Source organism: Pseudophryne corroboree, chromosome 6 (genome assembly GCF_028390025.1).
Source record: "Pseudophryne corroboree isolate aPseCor3 chromosome 6, aPseCor3.hap2, whole genome shotgun sequence".
NCBI lineage: Eukaryota > Metazoa > Chordata > Amphibia > Anura > Myobatrachidae > Pseudophryne > Pseudophryne corroboree.
Genome location: NC_086449.1, coordinates 780369602 through 780394215, shown reverse-complemented (window position 1 = coordinate 780394215; position 24614 = coordinate 780369602). Strand labels below are relative to the sequence as shown.

The 24614-nt window shown below is 47.6% G+C and overlaps 1 protein-coding gene across 4 annotated transcripts in view; it reads left to right on the top strand.

Annotated features, from left to right (window-relative positions):
* Positions 1–24174, top strand: part of C6H5orf24 (chromosome 6 C5orf24 homolog) — a 74869-nt gene extending 50695 nt beyond the window's left edge. The window contains exons 2-4 of one of the 4 annotated variants that reach the window (XM_063928739.1): positions 10270–10506; positions 20471–20897; positions 23506–24174. In XM_063928739.1, coding sequence (XP_063784809.1) covers positions 10408–10506; positions 20471–20897; positions 23506–23546 — 567 coding nt within the window. In that variant the 5' untranslated portion in view covers positions 10270–10407 and the 3' untranslated portion in view covers positions 23547–24174. Of the gene's footprint in view, positions 1–10269; positions 10507–20470; positions 21047–23505 lie in introns of those variants that run through there. The other 3 variants (XM_063928737.1, XM_063928738.1, XM_063928736.1) reach the window with 3 other exon arrangements.
* Positions 24175–24614: the final 440 nt, after the last annotated feature.

Below are 24614 nucleotides of genomic sequence, written 5' to 3'. Positions count from 1 at the left end.
GACGAGACAAACGTAATGTCCAGTAGGGCCACACGTTACATGATCACGGCAATGAAAGAGGCATTGAACCTTTCTGACACTACAAGTACCACAAAGAAGGGTATTATGTGGGGAGAGAAAAAACTACCAATATTTTTTCCTGAGTCAGAGGAAATAAATGAGGTGTGTGAAAAAGCGTGGGTTTCCCCCGATAAAAAACAGCTAATTTCTAAAAAATTATTAGCATTATATCCTTTCCCGCCAGAGGTTAGGGCGCGTTGGGAAACACCCCCTAGGGTAGATAAGGCGCTCACACGTTTATCAAAACAAGTAGCGTTACCGTCTCCTGATACGGCTACCCTCAAAGAACCAGCTGATAGAAGGCTGGAAAATATCCTAAAAAGTATATACACACATACTGGTGTTATACTGCGACCAGCAATCGCCTCAGCCTGGATGTGCAGTGCTGGAGTCGCATGGTCGGATTCCCTGACCGAGAATATTGATACCCTGGATAGGGACAATATTTTGTTAACTATAGAACATTTAAAGGATGCACTACTATATATGCGTGATGCACAGAGGGATATTTGCACCCTGGCATCAAGAATAAGTGCTATGTCCATCTCTGCCAGAAGAGCGTTATGGACGCGACAGTGGTCAGGGGATGCGGATTCCAAACGGCACATGGAAGTATTGCCGTATAAAGGGGTGGAGTTATTTGGGGCTGGTCTATCGGACCTGGTGGCCACGGCAACGGCTGGAAAATCCACCTTTTTACCCCAGGTCACTCCACATCAGCAGAAAAAGACACCGTCTTTTCAAACTCAGTCCTTTCGTTCCCATAAGTACAAGTGAGCAAAAGGCCACTCTTTTCTGCCCCGGGGCAGAGGAAGAGGAAAAAGACTGCACCATGCAGCCGCTTCACAGGAGCAGAAGCCCTCCCCTGCTTCTGCCAAGTCTTCAGCATGACGCTGGGGCTTTACAAGCAGACTCAGATATGGTGGGGGCCCGTCTCAAGAATTTCAACGCGCAGTGGGCTCACTCGCAAGTGGATCCCTGGATTCTACAGGTAGTATCGCAGGGGTACAAACTGGAATTCGAGGCGTTTCCCCTTCGTCGTTTCCTGAAGTCTGCTTTACCAAAGTCTCCCTCTGACAGGGAGGCAGTTTTGGCAGCCATTCACAAGCTGTATTCCCAGCAGGTGATAATCAAGTTACCCCTCCTGCAACAAGGAAAGGGGTATTATTCCACGCTGTTTGTGGTACCGAAGCCGGACGGCTCGGTGAGACCAATTTTAAATCTGAAATCCTTGAACACTTACATAAAAAGGTTCAAATTCAAGATGGAGTCACTCAGAGCAGTGATAGCAAACCTGGAAGAAGGGGACTATATGGTGTCTCTGGACATCAAGGATGCTTATCTCCACGTCCCGATATACCCTTCTCACCAAGGGTACCTCAGGTTTGTAGTACAAAACTGTCATTATCAGTTTCAGACGCTGCCGTTTGGATTGTCCACGGCACCTCGGGTCTTTACCAAGGTAATGGCCGAAATGATGATTCTTCTAAGAAGAAAAGACATTTTAATTATCCCTTACTTGGACGATCTCCTGATAAGGGCAAGATCCAGGGAACAGTTAGAAGTCGGAGTAGCACTATCTCAGGTAGTGTTACGTCAGCACGGGTGGATTCTAAATATTCCAAAATCGCAGCTGATTCCAACGACACGTCTACTGTTCCTAGGAATGATTCTGGACACAGTCCAGAAGAAGGTGTTTCTCCCGGAGGAGAAGGCCAGGGAGTTATCCGAGCTAGTCAGGAACCTCCTAAAACCAGGACAGGTCTCAGTGCATCAGTGCACGAGGGTCCTGGGGAAAATGGTGGCTTCTTACGAAGCGATTCCATTCGGAAGATTCCATGCAAGAACATTTCAGTGGGATCTACTGGACAAATGGTCCGGATCGCATCTGCAGATGCATCAGCGGATAACCCTGTCGCCAAGGACAAGGGTGTCTCTCCTGTGGTGGCTGCAGAGTGCTCATCTACTAGAGGGCCGCAGATTTGGCATTCAGGATTGGATCCTGGTAACCACGGATGCCAGCCTGAGAGGCTGGGGAGCAGTCACACAGGGAAGGAATTTCCAGGGCCTGTGGTCAAGCCTGGAAACGTCTCTTCATATAAACATTCTGGAACTAAGGGCCATTTACAATGCCCTAAGTCAAGCAAAACCTCTGCTTCAGGGTCAGGCGGTGTTGATCCAATCGGATAACATCACGTCAGTCGCCCACGTAAACAGACAGGGCGGCACGAGAAGCAGGAGGGCAATGGCAGAAGCTGCAAGGATTCTTCGCTGGGCGGAAAATCATGTGATAGCACTGTCAGCAGTATTCATTCCGGGAGTGGACAACTGGGAAGCAGACTTCCTCAGCAGACACGACCTTCACCCGGGAGAGTGGGGACTTCACCCAGAAGTCTTCCACCTGATTGAAAACCGTTGGGAAAAACCAAAGGTGGACATGATGGCGTCCCGCCTCAACAAAAAACTGGACAGATATTGCGCCAGGTCAAGGGACCCTCAGGCAATAGCAGTGGACGCTCTGGTAACGCCGTGGGTGTACCAGTCAGTGTATGTGTTCCCTCCTCTGCCTCTCATACCAAAAGTACTGAGAATCATAAGAAGGAGAGGAGTAAGAACTATACTCGTGGTTCCGGATTGACCAAGACGGACTTGGTACCCGGAACTTCAAGAGATGCTCACGGACGAACCGTGGCCTCTACCTCTAAGAAACGACCTGCTACTGCAGGAGCCTTGTCTGTTCCAAGACTTACCGCGGCTGCGTTTGACGGCATGGCGGTTGAACGCCGGATCCTGAGGGAAAAAGGCATTCCAGAAGAAGTCATCCCTACTCTGGTCAAAGCCAGGAAGGACGTAACCGCAAAACATTATCACCGCATTTGGCGTAAATATGTTGCGTGGTGTGAGGCCAAGAAGGCCCCTACAGAGGAATTTCAACTGGGTCGTTTCCTTCATTTCCTGCAAACAGGACTGTCTATGGGCCTAAAATTAGGGTCCATTAAGGTTCAAATTTCGGCCCTGTCGATTTTCTTCCAGAAAGAACTGGCTTCAGTACCTGAAGTTCAGACATTTGTAAAAGGGGTCCTGCACATACAGCCTCCTTTTGTGCCTCCAGTGGCACCTTGGGATCTCAATGTGGTGTTGAGTTTTCTAAAGTCACATTGGTTTGAACCACTTTCCACTGTGGACTTAAAATATCTCACATGGAAGGTGTCGATGCTGTTAGCTTTGGCTTCAGCCAGGCGTGTGTCAGAATTGGCGGCTTTATCATATAAAAGCCCTTACTTAATTTTTCATTCTGACAGGGCGGAATTGAGGACTCGTCCTCAATTTCTACCTAAGGTGGTTTCTGCATTTCACATGAACCAACCTATTGTGGTACCTGCGGCTACCAGGGACTTAGAGGACTCTAAGTTGCTTGACGTTGTCAGGGCCTTGAAAATATATGTTTCCAGGACGGCTGGAGTCAGAAAATCTGACTCGCTGTTTATCCTGTATGCACCCAACAAGCTGGGTGCTCCTGCTTCTAAGCAGACGATTGCTCGTTGGATTTGTAGTACAATTCAGCTTGCACATTCTGTGGCAGGATTGCCACAGCCAAAATCAGTAAAAGCCCATTCCACAAGGAAAGTGGGCTCATCTTGGGCGGCTGCCCGAGGGGTCTCGGCTTTACAACTTTGCCGAGCAGCTACTTGGTCAGGGGCAAACACGTTTGCTAAATTCTACAAATTTGATACCCTGGCTGAGGAGGACCTGGAGTTCTCTCATTCGGTGCTGCAGAGTCATCCGCACTCTCCCGCCCGTTTGGGAGCTTTGGTATAATCCCCATGGTCCTTTCAGGAACCCCAGCATCCACTAGGACGATAGAGAAAATAAGAATTTACTTACCGATAATTCTATTTCTCGGAGTCCGTAGTGGATGCTGGGCGCCCATCCCAAGTGCGGATTATCTGCAATACTTGTACATAGTTACAAAAATCGGGTTATTATTGTTGTGAGCCATCTTTTCAGAGGCTCCGCTGTTATCATACTGTTAACTGGGTTCAGATCACAGGTTGTACAGTGTGATTGGTGTGGCTGGTATGAGTCTTACCCGGGATTCAAAATCCTTCCTTATTGTGTACGCTCGTCCGGGCACAGTATCCTAACTGAGGCTTGGAGGAGGGTCATAGGGGGAGGAGCCAGTGCACACCACCTGATCCTAAAGCTTTACTTTTTGTGCCCTGTCTCCTGCGGAGCCGCTATTCCCCATGGTCCTTTCAGGAACCCCAGCATCCACTACGGACTCCGAGAAATAGAATTATCGGTAAGTAAATTCTTATTTTTTCCTGAATCAGATGAATTAAATGAGGTGTGTGATAAAGCGTGGTTTTCCCCCGATAAAAAACTGCTGATTTCTAATAAATTATTGGCACTATACCCTTTCCCGCCAGAGGTTAGGGCGCGTTGGGAAACACCCCCTAGGGTAGATAAGGCGCTCACACGCTTATCAAAACAAGTGGCGTTACCGTCTCCCGATACGGCCGCCCTTAAGGAACCAGCTGATAGAAGGCTGGAAAATATCCTAAAAGGTATATACACACATACTGGTGTTATACTGCGACCAGCAATCGCCTCAGCCTGGATGTGCAGTGCTGGAGTGGCTTGGTCGGATTCCCTGACTGAAAATATTGATACCCTGGATAGGGACAATATATTATTAACTATAGAGCATTTAAAGGATGCATTACTATATATGCGAGATGCACAGAGGGATATTTGCACCCTGGCATCTAGAGTGAGCGCGATGTCCATTTCTGCCAGAAGAGCGTTATGGACGCGACAGTGGTCAGGTGATGCGGATTCCAAACGACATATGGAAGTATTGCCGTATAAAGGGGAGGAGTTATTTGGGGTCGGTCTATCGGACCTGGTGGCCACAGCAACGGCTGGAAAATCCACCTTTTTACCCCAGGTCACCTCTCAGCAGAAAAAGACACCGTCTTTTCAAACTCAGTCCTTTCGTTCCCATAAGGGCAAGCGGGCAAAAGGCCACTCATTTCTGCCCCGGGGCAGAGGAAGGGGAAAAAGACTGCACCAGGCAGCCTCTTCCCAGGAGCAGAAGCCCTCCCCCGCTTCTGCCAAGTCTTCAGCATGACGCTGGGGCCTTACAAGCGGACTCAGGCACGGTGGGGGGCCGTCTCAAGAATTTCAGCGCGCAGTGGGCTCACTCGCAAGTGGACCCCTGGATCCTGCAGGTAGTATCACAGGGGTACAAATTGGAATTCGAGACGTCTCCCCCTCGCCGGTTCCTGAAGTCTGCTCTACCAACGTCTCCCTCCGACAGGGAGGCGGTAGTGGAAGCTATTCACAAGCTGTATTCCCAGCAGGTGATAATCAAGGTACCCCTCCTACAACAGAGAAAGGGGTATTATTCCACGCTGTTTGTGGTACCGAAGCCGGACGGCTCGGTGAGACCAATTTTAAATCTAAAAACCTTGAACACTTACATAAAAAGGTTCAAATTCAAGATGGAGTCACTCAGAGCAGTGATAGCGAACCTGGAAGAAGGGGACTATATGGTGTCTCTGGACATCAAAGATGCTTATCTCCATGTCCCAATCTACCCTTCTCACCAAGGGTACCTCAGGTTTGTGGTACAAAACTGTCATTATCAGTTTCAGACGCTGCCGTTTGGATTGTCCACGGCACCACGGGTCTTTACCAAGGTAATGGCCGAAATGATGATTCTTCTTCGAAGAAAAGGCGTCTTAATTATCCCTTACTTGGACGATCTCCTGATAAGGGCAAGGTCCAGGGAACAGTTAGAGGTCGGAGTAGCACTATCTCAGGTAGTGCTACGTCAGCACGGGTGGATCCTAAATATCCCAAAATCACAGCTGATTCCAACAACACGTCTACTGTTCCTAGGGATGATTCTGGACACAGTCCAGAAAAAGGTGTTTCTCCCGGAGGAGAAGGCCAGGGAGTTATCCGAGCTAGTCAGGAAACTCCTAAAACCAGGCCAAGTGTCAGTGCATCAATGCACGAGAGTCCTGGGAAAAATGGTGGCTTCTTACGAAGCGATTCCATTCGGAAGATTCCATGCAAGAACTTTTCAGTGGGATCTGCTGGACAAATGGTCCGGATCGCATCTTCAGATGCATCAGCGGATAACACTATCTCCAAGGCCAAGGGTGTCTCTCCTGTGGTGGTTACAGAGTGCTCATCTTCTAGAGGGCCGCAGATTCGGCATTCAGGATTGGATGCTGGTGACCACCGATGCCAGCCTGAGAGGCTGGGGAGCAGTCACACAGGGAAGAAATTTCCAGGGCTTGTGGTCAAGCATGGAAACGTCTCTTCACATAAATATCCTGGAACTAAGGGCCATTTACAATGCCCTAAGTCAAGCAAGGCCTCTGCTTCAGGGTCAGTCGGTATTGATCCAATCGGACAACATCACGGCAGTCGCCCACGTCAACAGACAGGGCGGCACAAGAAGCAGGAGGGCAATGGCAGAAGCTGCAAGGATTCTTCGCTGGGCGGAAAATCATGTGGTGGCACTGTCAGCAGTGTTCATTCCGGGAGTGGACAACTGGGAAGCAGACTTCCTCAGCAGACACGACCTCCACCCGGGGGAGTGGGGACTTCACCCAGAAGTCTTTCAAGTGATTGTAAACCGTTGGGAAAAACCAAAGGTGGACATGATGGCGTCCCGTCTCAACAAAAAACTGGACAGATATTGCGTTAGGTCAAGGGACCCTCAGGCAATAGCGGTGGACGCTCTGGTAACACCGTGGGTGTACCAGTCGGTGTATGTGTTCCCTCCTCTGCCTCTCATTCCAAAAGTACTGAGAATCATAAGAAGGAGAGGAGTGAAGACTATACTCGTGGCTCCGGATTGGCCAAGAAGAACTTGGTACCCGGAACTGCAAGAGATGCTCACGGAGGACCCGTGGCCTCTACCTCTAAGAAAGGACCTGCTGCAGCAGGGACCTTGCCTGTTCCAAGACTTACCGCGGCTGCGTTTGACGGCATGGCGGTTGAACGCCGGATCCTGATGGAAAAAGGCATTCCGGATGAAGTCATCCCTACCCTGATCAAAGCCAGGAAGGATGTAACTGCGAAACATTATCACCGCATTTGGCGAAAATGTTTCCTGGTGTGAGGCTAAGAAGGCCCCCACAGAGGAATTTCAACTGGGTCGTTTCCTGCATTTCCTGCAAGCAGGACTGTCTATGGGCCTAAAATTAGGATCCATTAAGGTTCAAATTTCGGCCCTGTCGATCTTCTTCCAGAAAGAACTGGCTTCATTGCCTGAAGTTCAGACGTTTGTCAAGGGGGTACTGCATATACAACCTCCTTTTGTGCCACCAGTGGCACCTTGGGATCTCAATGTAGTTTTAGGGTTCCTAAAATCACATTGGTTTGAACCACTCACCACTGTGGAATTAAAATATCTCACATGGAAGGTGGTCATGCTGTTAGCTCTGGCGTCAGCCAGGCGTGTCTCAGAAATGGCGGCTTTGTCATATAAAAGCCCTTACCTAATTTTTCATTCAGACAGGGCAGAATTGAGGACTCGTCCTCAATTTCTCCCTAAGGTGGTTTCAGCGTTTCACATGAACCAACCTATTGTGGTGCCTGCGGCTACTAGGGACTTGGAGGACTCCAAGTTGTTGGACGTAGTCAGGGCCCTGAAAATATATGTTTCCAGGACGGCTGGAGTCAGAAAATCTGACTCGCTGTTTATCCTGTATGCACCCAACAAGCTGGGTGCTCCTGCTTCTAAGCAGACGATTGCTCGTTGGATTTGTAGTACAATTCAGCTTGCACATTCTGTGGCAGGACTGCCACAGCCAAAATCTGTTAAAGCCCATTCCACAAGAAAAGTGGGCTCATCTTGGGCGGCTGCCCGAGGGGTCTCGGCTTTACAACTTTGCCGAGCAGCTACTTGGTCAGGGGCAAACACGTTTGCAAAATTTTACAAATTCGATACCCTGGCTGAGGAGGACCTGGAGTTCTCTCATTCGGTGCTGCAGAGTCATCCGCACTCTCCCGCCCGTTTGGGAGCTTTGGTATAATCCCCATGGTCCTTACGGAAATCCCAGCATCCACTAGGACGTCAGAGAAAATAAGAATTTACTTACCGATAATTCTATTTCTCATAGTCCGTAGTGGATGCTGGGCGCCCATCCCAAGTGCGGATTGTCTGCAATACTTGTATATAGTTATTGTTACAAAAAATCGGGTTGTTTATTGTTGTGAGCCATCTTTTCAGAGGCTCCTACGTTTATCATACTGTTAACTGGGTTCAGATCACAGGTTGTACAGTGTGATTGGTGTTGCTGGTATGAGTCTTACCCGGGATTCAAAATCCTTTTTTATTATGTACGCTCGTCCGGGCACAGTATCCTAACTGAGGCTTGGAGGAGGGTCATAGGGGGAGGAGCCAGTGCACACCAGCTAGTCTAAAGCTTTTACTTTTTGTGCCCAGTCTCCTGCGGAGCCGCTATTCCCCATGGTCCTTACGGAAGTCCCAGCATCCACTACGGACTATGAGAAATAGAATTATCGGTAAGTAAATTCTTATTTTTTAAGTTCAGGAGTAGAGTGTCTGTATTTTTCTGTCAGCCTAGGGGGACACTGGGACTGTGGGGGTATATGGTGTAGGAGCACTGCGGGTACCAAGGAGTAAAACTTATGCAGAGTGCAGCAGAGGCTCCTCCTTCCCTATACCCCGCCTGCCCGTGGGAAGCCAGTTTTTCCTTGGTGTCTTCAGCACAGGCACTTTTTTAAGGAGTGGGCTGTTTACAGCCCTATTTAAACTTCCTTGTATTTATTTCTTTATTCATTCATTTATTTATTTTTTCTACTTCAGCAGCAGCGCTGTATTTTATATACGGGGACGGGATTATTTGCGTCACTGTGTATTCTGATATAAAATGTCACACTGGGTACACGTAAAAGAGCACAGATTAGAAATGAGAAAACCGCATTCAATATAAAGGATGAAGGACCTTGTTTAGCACCGATTGCAGATTCTGCTAAAAAGCATAATGTTAAATCCCTTCTGTAGTATCTTGGGGCCGCCCAACGCAGGGCAAGGCCTCCAGCATGCTAACTCCTGCCCCGCGGCTGCAGTCGCATTCCGATTGCGCTGCAATTCAAACAATTGTGCACAACCACCTGACACTGCAACTAGGCTGCATATGACGGCGGCCCACCGCCATTTTTTCCATCAGAGCGGCTGTGTGTGACATCATGCAGCTACCCGGAAAAATGCTGCCGCCCCGCCCCCGTTCCCCCCGCACCGATCCGCCCCCCACTTGTCCTGCGAACGCCTCTACCTGTCAATCGCGTTCGCAGCCAATGCCATGCAAATGCATCGGCTGGTTTGTGTACATGCAGGCGGGACCTGAGTGTGCGCACTGGTGCTGAGCACGGCAATCATTGTGATGCGACCTGAATAACCCCCTAAATTAAGAAATGTAATAGAATTTCATAAGAGGAGATGTCCATAATACAAATATCCTGTGCCTCTTTTGAGATGAAATGCTGCTAGGAGAGGGATCTAGAGAGTTTCTTGCCTGGTAGAGAGCTGGATCCAGCGATAGCGCTTACACCAGGGTCCACCCCACAACTCTTCATGCTACTGAATTTACTACCTGGTCATTAGAACATAGCTATAGATTTATGAAACCTTCTAAAGAGCAGGTTGGCTAACCAGTGTTTAGCTATTATTTTCTAGTAGAGTCTACAAAATGACATCTGGAATCCGATTGGTTGCTGTGTGCAACACCTCCACGTGTCCTCTATAGAAGGTTTGATATGTCTTCCCCCCTACATATTGATATTAGGATATGCATTTTGGGTAAGTCGCTCTGTGTATACTTCCTGTGCACTCTTGGTATTTTAAGCCTATAAATGAATTATGGTGAAACGCGTCGGTGTTCCCTGAATCCCTGGAATTTATATCCAAGAAACATTTAGCAAGACAGAATAGAACTTTAATATTGCATGTAGGGAACAACCTATACGCATGTCTGGTCTTCGAGTCGAGCATTGTCACCTACAGTCATAGCGAGGAGTACGGTTTTGCAGTTAGGTTGTGAAAGACGGGACATTTTTACTGTCATTTCAGCCATGATGGAAGTTAATAAATCCACGCCAAAAATTTTTGCCATACAAAACAATGAACATGTATAAAATTTTTTGTATTTTTTTTTCCAGGTTGAAGAACTTCCAGTTAGTCACCAAAAAAGGCCCTTATGCATTTTATGTGGCCATCTGAAGACGGCGCCTGGTTAGAAGATTTAGCTGAGTGCAATAGTGTGAATATCCTCTGCGTATAGTCCCACCAACACTGCCATGTTCAGACGTCAGGACATACCCGGAATGCATGTACGTGAATTATTTACCCACACCGGTCTTTCCGATCCGTTTGTTCTGGATGCGCAAAATATCAAGGCAGGTTACCAATGTTAGACTACAAGCTTTCTGTTGTAATTCAAGATCTAACCTTTGTCCTGCACTAACACTGATTCAAAAGTTCCATCAAAGATATTCTACGGAATGAGATCATCTGCTTATGAGATTATAATAGTTGAACCTCTTACTGATAGAGTGGCTGACCGAATGTCTTGCTGTGTCTGAACACAAGGTGGTTCCATTACGTTCTGTTGGATTTGAGGGCGGCGCACTCCATCAAACACTGTTTGCCCAAGGGTAATGGTATTTGCCTCTTGTCCTTATGGGGTGGGCAGGAATAAGGTTGTGCTTAAACAGCTATGCCCATCCTATTCCCCACCCCCAATCAGAAATGAGTATAAAGTAATGCTCATACAGAAGTAGATGTCACTGACGTGGTCATTCCGTGAGCAAAAATAAATAGTAAAAAAACACCCCCACATATAATCTATAGATAACCAGCAAAAGGACACGATATATGCTGGGTCACCTCAGCATGTGGCCACCGATTTGCCCAGACCCCCACTTTATCTCCCCCACTCTGGTCCATCTCCCCGGCCCACCTTTCTGCCTGCTGCTCTGCCCGCCGCTCTGCCCTGTCCCCCGCTCTAATACTCTGTCCCCTGGTCTGTATCTCCCCACCCCCCCTCTCTGCCTGCTGCTCTGTCCTGTCCCCCTCTCTCATGCTCTGTCCCCTGGTCTGTATCTCCCCACCCCCCCTCTCTGCCTGCTGCTCTGTCCTGTCCCCTCTCTCTCTCTCTCATATGCTCTGTCCCCTGATCTCTATCTCCCCCCCCCCCCCCCCTTGCTCCGCCTGCTGCTCTGCCCCCCACTCTGTCCTGACCCTCTCCAATACTCTGTCCCCTGATCTGTATACCCCCCCCCCATGTCCGCTGTCCTGTCCCTCTCTAATGCTGTCACCCTGATCTGTATCTCCCCCCCTCCCCTTTCCCCTCTGCCTGCTGCACTGCCCTGACCCTCTCTCTAATGCTCTGCCCCCCGCTCTGTCCTGTCCCTCTAATGCTCTGTCCCCTGATCTGTATCACCGCCCCCCTCTGCCTGCTGCTTCGCCCCCTGCTCTGTCCTGTCCCCCTCTCTCTCTCTCTCTCTCTCTCTCTCTCTCTCTCTCTAATGCTCTGTCCCCTGATCTGTATCACCGCCCCCCTCTGCCTGCTGCTTTGCCCCCCGCTCTGTCCTGTCCCCCTCTCTACTGCTCTGTCCCCTGATCTGCATCCCCCCCCCCCACTCTGTCCTGTCCCTCTCTCTAATGCTCTGTCCCCTGGTCTGTATCTCCCCGCCCCCTCTTTGCCTGCTGCTCTGTCCTGCCCCACTCTGGGAATTTTTCCTATCTGGGAAAGATCGAGGCTCTGATTTAGAGATGTGTACTACTCCAGTTGCTGCAGTGGCTGTGAAAAAATGTGCAAAGAATAAGGCTCTGTGAGCCCCAGCGACTGCGTACAAAGATGCAGCGTCGGTCAGTTGCGGATCAGATGATTTTTCTGAGTACACGGATGATAGCAGAGCATGGGCGCAGGAAGTGAGACGCTGGAGCCTTTGCACCTACATACGGGATCGCAGTTGCAGGCTGAGACGCTCCGAAATTGGTCAAAACACCGTCGGTTTTGCTACTACTCCCTGTAACAGCCCCCAGACAGTCCCTGACGGTCACTCACCTTACAATTAAAGCTTCTCTGCGACCGCCATCACAATACCATTGCGGCAAATGTGCTGTGCATGAAATTTGCAGTCAGACGATAATTTCTCAATTGCCCCCCAAAATCGGATTTGCGCCCAACTCTGAATCTGGCTCATATTTCTCTGACGTCCTAGTGGATGCTGGGAACTCCGTAAGGACCATGGGGAATAGACGGGCTCCGCAGGAGACTGGGCACTCTAAAAGAAAGATTAGGTACTATCTGGTGTGCACTGGCTCCTCCCTCTATGCCCCTCCTCCAGACCTCAGTTAGATTTCTGTGCCCGGCCGAGCTGGATGCACACTAGGGGCTCTCCTGAACTCCTAGAAAGAAAGTATATGTTAGGTTTTTTATTTTACAGTGAGACCTGCTGGCAACAGGCTCACTGCAACGAGGGACTAAGGGGAGAAGAAGCGAACCTACCTGCTTGCAGCTAGCTTGGGCTTCTTAGGCTACTGGACACCATTAGCTCCAGAGGGATCGACCGCAGGACCCGTCCTTGGTGTTCGTTCCCGGAGCCGCGCCGCCGTCCCCCTTACAGAGCCAGAAGCATGAAGATGGTCCTGAAAATCGGCGGCAGAAGACTTCAGTCTTCACCAAGGTAGCGCACAGCACTGCAGCTGTGCGCCATTGCTCCTCATACACACTTCACACTCCGGTCACTGAGGGTGCAGGGCGCTGGGGGGGGGGCGCCCTGAGCAGCAATAAAAACACCTTGGCTGGCAAAATAATCACAATATATAGCCCCAGAGGCTATATATGTGATAATTACCCCTGCCAGAATCCATAAAAAAGCGGGAGAAAAGTCAGCGAAAAAGGGGCGGAGCTATCTCCCTCGGCACACTGGCGCCATTTTCTCTTCACAGTGTAGCTGGAAGACAGCTCCCCAGGCTCTCCCCTGTAGTTTTCAGGCTCAAAGGGTTAAAAAGAGAGGGGGGGCACTAAATTTAGGCGCAATATTGTTTATACAAGCAGCTATTGGGGAAAATTCACTCAGTGATAGTGTTTATCCCTACATTATATAGCGCTCTGGTGTGTGCTGGCATACTCTCTCTCTGTCTCCCCAAAGGGCTGTGTGGGGTCCTGTCCTCAGTCAGAGCATTCCCTGTGTGTGTGCGGTGTGTCGGTACGGCTGTGTCGACATGTTTGATGAGGAGGCTTATGTGGAGGCGGAGCAGATGCCGATAAATGGGATGTCGCCCCCTGTGGGGCCGACACCAGAGTGGATGGATAGGTGGAAGGTATTAACCGACAGTTTCAACTCCTTACATAAAAGGCTGGATGACGTAACAGCTATGGGACAGCCGGCTTCTCAGCCCGCGCCTGCCCAGGCGTCTCAAAGGCCATCAGGGGCTCAAAAACGCCCGCTCCCTCAGATGGCAGACACAGATGTCGACACGGAGTCTGACTCCAGTGTCGACAAGGTTGAGACATATACACAATCCACTAGGAACATCCGTTACATGATCCCGGCAATAAAAAATGTGTTACACATTTCTGACATTAACCCAAGTACCACTAAAAAAGGGGTTTTATGTTTGGGGAGAAAAAGCAGGCAGTGTTTTGTTCCCCCATCAAATGAGTGAATGAAGTGTGAAAAAGCGTGGGTTCCCCCGATAAGAAACTGGTAATTTCTAAAAAGTTACTGATGGCGTACCTTTTCCCGCCAGAGGATAAGTTACGCTGGGAGATATCCCCTAGGGTGGATAAGGCGCTCACACGTTTGTCAAAAAAGGTGGCATTGCCGTCTTAGGATACGGCCACTTTGAAGGTACCTGCTGATAAAAAGCAGGAGGCTATCCTGAAGTCTGTATTTATACACTCAGGTACTAGACTGAGACCTGCAGATAGTGCTGCTGCAGCGTGGTCTGTAACCCTGTCAAACAGGGATACTATTTTGCGAACATAAGACGTCGTCTTATATATGAGGGATGCACAGAGGGATATTTTGCCGACTGGCATCCAGAATTAATGCAATGTCCATTCTGTCAGGAGGGTATTAGAGACCCGACACTGGACAGGTGATGCTGACTTTAAAAGGCACATAGAGCCTTATAAGGGTGAGGAATTGTTTGGGGATGGTCTCTGGGACCTCGTATCCACAGCAACAGCTGGGAAGAAAATTTTTTACCTCAGGTTTCCTCACAGCCTAAGGAAGCACTGTATTATCAGGTACAGTCCTTTCGGCTTCAGAAAAGCAAGCGGGTCAAAGGCGCTTCCTTTCTGCACAGAGACGAGGGAAGAGGGAAAAAGCTGCACCAGTCAGCCAGTTCCCAGAATCAAAATTCTTCCCCCGCTTCCTCTGAGTCCACCGCATGACGCGGGGGCTCCACAGGCGTAGCCAGGTACGGTGGGGGGCCGCCTCAAAAATGTCAGCGATCAGTGGGCTCGCTCACAGGTGGATCCCTGGATCCTTCAAGTAGTATCTCAGGGGTACAGGCTGGAATTCGAGGCGTCTCCCCCCCGCCGTTTCCTCAAATCTGCCTTGCCGACAACTCCCTCAGGCAGGGAGGCTGTGCTAGAGGCAATTCACAAGCTGTATTCCCAGCAGGTGATAGTCAAGGTGCCCCTACTTCAACAAGGACGGGGTTACTATTCCACACTGTTTGTGGTACCGAAACCGGACGGTTCGGTGAGACCCATTTTAAATTTGAAGTCCTTGAACACATACATAAAAAAATTCAAGTTCAAGATGGAATCGCTCAGGGCGGTTATTGCAAGCCTGGAGGAGGGGGATTACATGGTATCCCTGGACATCAAGGATGCTTACCTACATGTCCCCATTTACCATCCTCACCAGGAGTACCTCAGATTTGTGGTACAGGATTGCCATTACCAATTCCAAACACTGCCGTTTGGACTGTCCACGGCACCGAGGGTCTTTACCAAGGTAATGGCAGAAATGATGATACTCCTTCGAAAAAAGGGAGTTTTTAATTATCCCGTACTTGGACGATCTCCTTATAAAGGCGAGGTCCATGGAGCAGTTGTTGGTTGGAGTAGCACTATCTCGGGAAGTGCTACAACAGCACGGATGGATTCTATACATTCCAAAGTCACAGCTGGTTCCTACCACACGCCTGCTGTTCCTGGGGATGGTTCTGGACACAGAACAGAAAAAAAAAAAAAAAAAAAAGTGCTTCTCCCGCAGGAGAAAGCCAAGGAGCTGTCATCTCTAGTCAGAGACCTCCTGAAACCAAAACAGGTATCGGTGCATCACTGCACACGAGTCCTGGAAAAAAATGGTAGCTTCTTACGAAGCAAAATTCCATTCGGCAGGTTCAATGCAAGAACTTTTCAGTGGGGCCTCCTGGACAAGTGGTCGAAATCGCATCTTCAGATTCATCGGCTGATAACCCTGTCTCCAAGGACCAGGGTATCTCTACTGTGGTGGCTGCAGAGTGCTCATCTTCAAGAGGGCCGCAGATTCGGCATACAGGACTGGGTCCTGGTAACCACGGATGCCAGCCTTCGAGGCTGGGGGGCAGTCACACAGGGAAGAAATTTCCAAGGACTTTGGTCAAGTCAGGAGTCGTCCCTACACATAAATATTCTGGAACTGAGGGCCATTTACAATGCCCTAAGTCTGGCAAGGCCTCTGCTTCAAAACCAGCCGGTACTGATCCAATCAGACAACATCACGGCAGTCGCCCATGTAAACCGACAGGGCGGCACAAGAAGCAGGATGGCGATGGCAGAAGCCACAAGGATTCTCCGATGGGCGGAAAATCACGTCTTAGCACTGTCAGCAGTGTTCATTCCGGGAGTGGACAACTGGGAAGCAGACTTCCTCAGCAGACACGACCGACACCCGGGAGAGTGGGGACTTCATCCAGAAGTCTTCCAACTGTTGGTAAACCGTTGGGAAAGGCCACAGGTGGACATGATGGCGTCCCGCCTAAACAAAAAACTAGATATTGCGCCAGGTCAAGGGATCCTCAGGCAATAGCTGTGGACGCTCTAGTGACACCGTGGGTGTACCAGTCGGTTTATGTATTCCCTCCTCTGCCTCTCATACCAAAGGTACTGAGAATAATAAGAAAACGAGGAGTAAGAACGATACTCGTGGTTCCGGATGGGTCAAGAAGAGCTTGGTACCCAGAACTTCAAGAAATAATATCAGAGGACCCATGGCCTCTACCGCTCAGACAGGATCTGCTACAGCAGGGGCCCTGTCTGTTCCAAGACTTACCGCGGCTGCGTTGGACGGCATGGCGGTTGAATTCCGGATCCTAAAGCAAAAGGGCATTCCGGAGGAAGTCATTCCTACGCTGATAAAAGCCAGGAAAGAAGTAACCGCAAACCATTATCACCGTATTTGGCGAAAATATGTTGCGTGGTGTGAGGCCAGGAAGGCCCCAACAGAGGAATTTCAGCTGGGTCGTTTTCTGCACTTCCTACAGTCAGGAGTGACTATGGGCCTAAATTTGGGTTCCATTAAGGTCCAGATTTCGGCTCTGTCGATTTTCTTCCAGAAAGAACTGGCTTCACTGCCTGGAGTTCAGACATTTGTAAAGGGAGTGCTACATATTCAGCCCCTTTTTTGTGCCTTCTGTGGCACCTTGGGATCTCAACGTGGTGTTGAGTTTCTTAAATTCACATTGGTTTGAGCCACTTAAAACTGTGGATTTGAAATATCTCACGTGGAAAGTGGTCATGTTATTGGCCTTGGCTTCGGCCAGGCGTGTGTCAGAATTGGCGGCTTTGTCATGTAAAAGCCCTTATCTGATCTTCCATATGGATAGGGCAGAATTGAGGACTCGTCCCCAGTTTCTCCCTAAGGTGGTATCAGCTTTTCACTTGAACCAACCTATTGTAGTGCCTGCGGCTACTAGGGACTTGGAAAATTCCAAGTTACTGGACGTAGTCAGGGCCTTAAAAATTTATATTTCCAGGACGGCTGGAGTCAGGAAAACTGACTCGTTTTTTATCCTGTAGGCACCCAACAAAATAGGTGCTCCTGCTTCTAAGCAGACTATTGCTCGCTGAATTTGTAGCACAATTCAGCTGGAGCATTCTGCGGCTGGATTGCCGCATCCTAAATCAGTAACAGCCCATTCCACGAGGAAAGTGGGCTCATCTTGGGCGGCTGCCCGAGGGGTCTCGGCTGTACAACTTTGCCGAGCTGCAACTTGGTCAGGGGCAAACACGTTTGCTAAATTCTACAAATTTGATACCCTGGCTGAGGAGGACCTTGAGTTCTCTCATTCGGTGCTGCAGAGTCATCCGCACTCTCCCGCCCGTTTGGGAGCTTTGGTATAATCCCCATGGTCCTTACGGAGTTCCCAGCATCCACTAGGACGTCAGAGAAAATAAGATTTTACTCACCGGTAAATCTATTTCTCGTAGTCCGTAGTGGATGCTGGGCGCCCATCCCAAGTGCGGATTGTCTGCAATACTTGTATATAGTTATTGCCTAACTAAAGGGTTATTGTTGAGCCATCTGTTGAGAGGCTCAGTTATATTTCATACTGTTAACTGGGTATAGTATCACGAGTTATACGGTGTGGCTGGTATGAGTCTTACCCGGGATTCAAAATCCTTCCTTATTGTGTCAGCTCTTCCGGGCACAGTATCCTAACTGAGGTCTGGAGGAGGGGCATAGAGGGAGGAGCCAGTGCACACCAGATAGTACCTAATCTTTCTTTTAGAGTGCCCAGTCTCCTGCGGAGCCCGTCGATTCCCCATGGTCCTTACGGAGTTCCCAGCATCCACTACGGACTACGAGAAATAGATTTACCGGTGAGTAAAATCTTATTTTTTATGACCTTTTGAAACATACAGATGCACCCACATCTAGCCTCAACTGCAGTGTGAGTGAGCCTCCAGGTTCCGTGCAGCTCTGCTAGTGCGGACTGGGACGTACAAAGAGCCTGTGCTGACTAATCTGATATATGACCTTTGTATATAGGCCCTCATTCCGAGTTGATCGCTAGCTGCCATTGTTCGCTGCGTAGCGGTCATTTAAAAAAAATGGCAAATCTGCGTATGCACCGCAGTGCGCACGCACGGTGTGCGGGTACAAAGAGCATTGTGGTTTTGCACAGGTTCTAGCGACTTTTTAAGTCGCACTGGCGAACGCAAGGAGATTGACAGGAAGTGGGCGTTTCTGGGTGTCAACTGACCGTTTTCTGGGAGCGTACGGAAAAACGCAGGCGTGGCCGGGCGGGTATCTGACGTCATTACCGTGTCATTCGTCGCAGCAATCTTCGCACAGGATAAGTAGCTACAGGGCTGGTCTTGTTTTGCACAAAATGTGTTTGCAGCCGCTCTGCTGCAAAGGCGTTCGCACTCCTGCAAAGCGAAAATTCACTCCCCCGTGGGCGGCGACTATGCGTTTGCACGGCTGCTAAAAGTAGCAAGCGATTAACTCTGAATGAGGGCCATTGTGTGTGACTGAGTCTGTATGCCGAGCCGAACAGACCTTGTATTGGAAAAAACTTGCAGCTGCTACTTTATAGCACTTTGTGTACAGATTCAGTCCCACATAGATATACAAGTGTCAGATTACTCAACACAGTCTCATTGTGCGTCCTAGTTTCATTGCGTTGCGACCAAGGCACAATTTTGGTAAGAAATAGCAAAAAAATATACCCGACACCAGAAGATTCTCACACGGCCTGGCGTGCCAAGAGGGGCTGTTTGGCGTGTCTGCAGCAAAGATGTATGAGGACACATCCGTACTTGCAGTATATGCTATTATGCATGGGATAGTGCTTCACGTGCGGCATGCTACTGACCTGTTACACCGCATGCTGTGCTAAGTGCTGCACATCCACCGCTAGGGAAAGCCTAGAGGGTCATTTTTATACAGAGAACGTCTATTCTCATGATTGAAGTTATGAACAGCAGGAGCTATAGCCTAGTTTTTGAAAAATGTAATTGTCATCAGTTGGATTGCACTACAAGTAGAACACGGCAATGCAATTATTATGGCTTTTTTCATGTTATGTTCCATATATGTTGTATGCACACACGTTCTATGGAGCCTACAGTTGGCACATATTGTACTGCGTGTATGTTACATATATGATATGTCAATGTAATTGATCTACCACTTTTGGGTGCCCCGATATCCGCACGCCTTGGTGTATCAATATAGAAGCTGTTCTATATATTGAATGCTGGGTACAGTATGTGTGGCTTGTGCCACGCTTCTATACCACGTGAAAATTCTAGTGATCAGCAAGCAGGGTTTCACTGTGCTATCCACAGCAAGCTTTCCCAACAGTGCCCCCTAGTGTTACAGCATGTTCACATGTTTGAAAAGTAGCTTAGGTGTCACTGCCATCTAAACTGATGTCCTATTATGACAAAATGCATCTTCACAGAAAAGAGACATATGTACATACGTACAGACTTTATTCTGGCCCTCCTAATTATGCTGGACTTATTCCTGTGCAATGGACACACGGTAAAAGTGTGAACACTAGTTTGGTTAAGGCAATGGTGAAACAATTGGAGCTGACATGAGGTTAATGAAACATTAATGGTGTTTTTTATTATTATTTAAAGGACACTAATAATGTGATTTACGGGGTGTTTTGGGGCTCGGTGTATCTCTGCCAGAGTAAGACTGTCCTGATGGAGGTTTATTGAAGGCACAGGGCCCCGTGGATGTCCGAATACAGCCCCATCTTGCAATATGTAGCAAACTGCGCTTGTGTCATGGGCCGCATACGCATCTTATAGTATTTTACTAGCGATTCTGACTCGTACTCACCTCAGTCTTTTCTCTGCGATGCGTGACGGCACATTCACACATAAGAAGAGCGGCTCATGGGCGTGTAACTGTATTCTATGCTGAGTACATGACCTTTTCAGACGCATCTCCTGCTAGTATGGGGTTGGGGGTAAGTGACGTTACTTGCAATAGTGGTTACTCTCATGGCTTGGGGCGGTGGGCTAGCAAAAGCCTCAGACTACCCCGAACACGGATGTATAGTTGCATAGGACTTGCGATTGCTGCATGCATCTGGAATTGCGGCCGCATTGTGTCCGATTCTTTATTAGATGATTATTGTGTTGATTACACTTTATGCAGTGCATCTGTGCAGTGTTGTGTGCCGTGACGTCACCTTAGCATAATTTTGACTTCTGTAAGTACCAAAAACAGGAAGTAACAGATCTATTCGTATAAATTTTTTTCCTAATGGTCAAAAATGTTTCTTTCTAGATGTAAAATAAAAAGAATGACAGTCGCATGTTGCATGGGATGATATCACTGATGTGTCTCAAGGACTGTTTGCTTTCTTCCTTTTTTTTTTTAGAAAATGATGCGTCCGGTTGCCAACAGCAACGTGGCTTTCTGTGCAGGCGGCAAATCTTCCTGTCTCGGCCAAGAAAGCATGAGAAGTGTGGAGCCGTTCGGCTTGTATGCCACCCAGAGCAAATACAGCCATACTGTCAGCCACAAGACCATCTCCTGCCAGACACAAGACACCATAAACGAGGCACACTTGCAGACCACAGCCGGCAGGGACGCAGACACAAAAAGTGATTTAAAGAAAAAGAAGACGCTAGGCCGATCCGGCAAACGCGGCAGGCCATCTGGGACCACCAAATTGGCAGGTTACAGAACCAGCACTGGCAGACCTCTGGGGACCACCAAAGCTGCCGGCTTTAAGACAAGTCCTGGGAGACCATTGGGCACAACCAAAGCTGCCGGATACAAAGTCAGCCCAGGGAGACCTCCAGGTAGCATAAAAGCTCTGTCACGGCTTGCAAATCTAGGTTACACAAGTAACAATGCAGCTTTCCCTTACCCCACAGCACTTAACAGAGGACTCCATTCTGTTGTGGATACCAACATTAAACATCCCGTTGAGTAGAAGTTACAATTTATGTACGTATGCGTAATAACTATACGGGGAGTTCAAGAAGTTCCTCCGCAGTGACTGTGTGCTGAGCAAGTTTCCCCGCAGAGAATGGGTGCTAACTAATATGACCACATAATTTGTTTTTAAACACTTTAATTACATGATAAATTTTACACAGATACATTTTTACGTACTAATTTACTTAATTGAAAGTACTTTTGTCAAGTATGGTGAAGGGACTTTTTGAACTCCCCGTGTACAAATATATAGTTTGTATTATCACATGGTCTTCTTTACATTTACGTAGGCGGGATATTCTGTCCATGCTTCAGTCACACAGTCCCTGAAGGCTTGTGAGCACATTGGCATATCCTTGTTGGTGTGTGCCCAGATGGCGATGTATACACAATTGTTTTCATTTTATTTTTTATTACATGTCCTTGTGCTGGATTGTATAACTTATCTTGTGGGGAAAGTTTTTTTTTGTTTTGTTTTATATTTTATATTCTGTGTTTTGTTTTTTTTTTTTTGTTTTTTTAGAAAAGAACTTTGCATGTAGTGTTAGTTTAGAATGGGGAGTCTCTTCGTAGCAGCATATATTTTGTGACATTTTTACCTTATGAAATAATAAAGCCCCCATTAAAATAATACAAGAACAAACAAACCTGAAAGAATACCAAATATTAAAAAGGAAAGCGTCTTCGTAACTGTGCGGCCACATTGTAGAGTGCAGCAACCGTACAGACGGGTACATATAAGTAGACCCAATTCTGTCCTATGTTCCAAAACTTTTCTCAGCGGCATCATGGGTAGTGTAAATATATCAAAATACAAGTATGTAATATATATATATACATGAATTTAAAAATACAGTTTTACAAGTGTGTGTGTTTAATCCAGAGTAAAAACTGTGCGTGTGAAACTGTTTAATTGAGCTCGGATGTAATGGAACGAAGCCTTGACCTTTGGTGCGTTGGGATTCATGTTTCCTTCTGAGGGGACTGTACTGTCATTATAGCAGCAAGGGAGATGTGTAAATAATCGGTCCAGAGTGATCATCTTCTTTTAACGTTTCACAACATGTGTTTACGCATTTTCCTGGAATCCAGCAGGGACCCTCCCAAAATATTTGTATTTAATCCCAGCCAGTAATCCAACGATATGGGCTTATACGCCTGCTCTACGTGAGATTTTTTCATTGTACGCGGATCTGAACGCCTGCATAGAATACAGAGACAGGCGCTAGGAATATTTGAATAGAGTGCCAGCGTCTTTTCCACCGGCGCGGTTTAAGCTGCATTTACTGCGTGTTGAGCACTGCTCCTGTAGTCTGGGATGCAGGGTAATCGTTTCCCATGTTTGTCAGCCCTCCTAGACGCACGGTGGCTGGTATCACATTTCCCTTTTGATGCCAGGAAAGTTCCATGATGCGTTTCAGTGTGGATGGTACTATGCTGGGATCAAAAGGATTCCGTAGGAGAGGAAATAAGCCGCTTGGGTTTTCTAGACGGTGAGGGAAAAGTGATGGTCAGTATAGTGGCATTATAACCAATGGACGTGGGGCCTAACTTTAAAGATGGATTCGAATGCAGTCTCTGCTGCGATTATGCACTTGGCGAAACTGACGCTGCTGTAGGGATTTGACTTGCGTACAAAGACGCACCTATGGTTGCTCTTACAACTGCGTACAATTTTTAGCAGATTCAGACACTCTTGGAAAATTGTTGCGATGTCTGCGTTTTTGTAGGCCCCTTACTTCCCCAAACACTCACTCTGTGACCAAATCCTCACTGCTTTCTCTAACCAATCGCATGCATGCGCATTACAAAACAATCGCTCCACCGCGCAAACATCGCCACTGCGTCCACCTCTATGTCAAGCCCTTGGTTAAAAGAACTAGTGTGTAACTCACTGACATTAGTCCTAGAACGGTTTCTCATTAACTGCTGTTCGTCATGGTGAGAGCTTCTATCTTGCCTGGAAAAGGGGTTGCGTTGTAAAACGCCCACTTGTCACCAGTGTTAGACTTTATGGCTCTTCGGTTCATGCTGTACCATATTCATAACCTGCTCTTTCGGCAAAAGAGTCTGGACGATTGTGTGCGTTGCTGACTTCTGCTGTATGCCAAGAAATCTGTGCCTCACTTTGGTGGGGTTAATCCATTTAGACTGTTGGCCATAAGAAACGGCCGGAGCGCTGGCTCCTCACTGGCACCAAAATCGCACATTTTCCCCTTGGGTTGTGCAGAAGAATATGCAGTGTAGGCTTGGCATGATTCTCAGGGATGCAGGGTGTGTTCTAGGTGAGCCTTCTACTCTGCAATTTTGCTGGGATATGTCCCAAGCCCTCTTTCAGAAAAGGTCCTACCTAATTGGGTTACTGTGACTTCTAGCGTTGAGTTGACAGTCACTTGGTGTTTTTTTTTTATGAAAAGGAAACCATTCTGGATTAAGAACGGATATCCTGTTTCGTGCTTTTCTTATTAGGAAAAAAGCAGCAAGCCTTCATGTGTTCCGGTGATGCATAGGACAAAATGATGAGGACTTAAAGTAAGAGGTGCACATGTGTACATTATGGACTGTTTAATCACGTCACAAGGAAATGTAATTACCCACCTCACAATGCCGTCATGCTATCCCGTCATTTCCCTCATCTGGATGTCTTCTATGTTGTGTCACCTTCTGGCAGCTGATTGGCGTCAAAGCATTGCAATATTACATTGCCTTCAGAGTATTCCCTCCACTAAAAAGAAGTCTGCAGTTTATTTTACTATTTTAATTGTGGTTCCATGTTGTTTTCTTTTGTAATATAGCACCTCCGATTGTGTTTTGTAAAATGACACCTGCCAAGTGCTTTTGACCTGATGTTAACTCACAATGAAATCTGTTACAACAGGGGGGGTGGGGAGGCAAAGGAGCGCATATTTGGAATGATGAACGTGTGACTTCTGTGAATATAATTTTATTGCAATGTCGTATTTTACAATTAAATATTTAAAAAAACAACAAAAAAAAACTTTACATTTTACTCATGTATGAGGCAAGGCCAAATTTGCAAGATTTGGGCGTATAACCGTTCCGCTTTTTCATTCCAATTTTACATGTGGTCTTAAGTTATGATGTCCTCAATAAAGGGAAAAAAAAACTGAAAAATTATATTTTCTCAATTGTTTTGTTCACAATGTGCAACGAAGAAGATCAAGTGAATAAAGGTGGATGAAACAATAACATCATCTGTGTATAAACCCTGCTAAAGGTTGAACCTCCCATGTCCAAAATGCTTGGGACTCAAAGTAGTTTGGGTTTAGGATTTTTCCATATTTTGGAATATTTGCATTTCCTACTGAGTTATCTTGAAGATGGGACCCAAGTCTAAACATGAAATGCATTTTTGTAACATATACACCTAGCCTGAAGGTTGTTTTATACAATATTATAATTTTGTGCATGAAACAATTTTGTGTACATTGAGCCATCAGAAAGCAAAGGTTTCACTATCTCGTCACCCAAACAAAATTGTGGATTTCCAATACGGGATTCTCCCTGGCCCTCTCTTCCATTATACTATGCTCAGAGGTCATGCAATCAATTTGCCG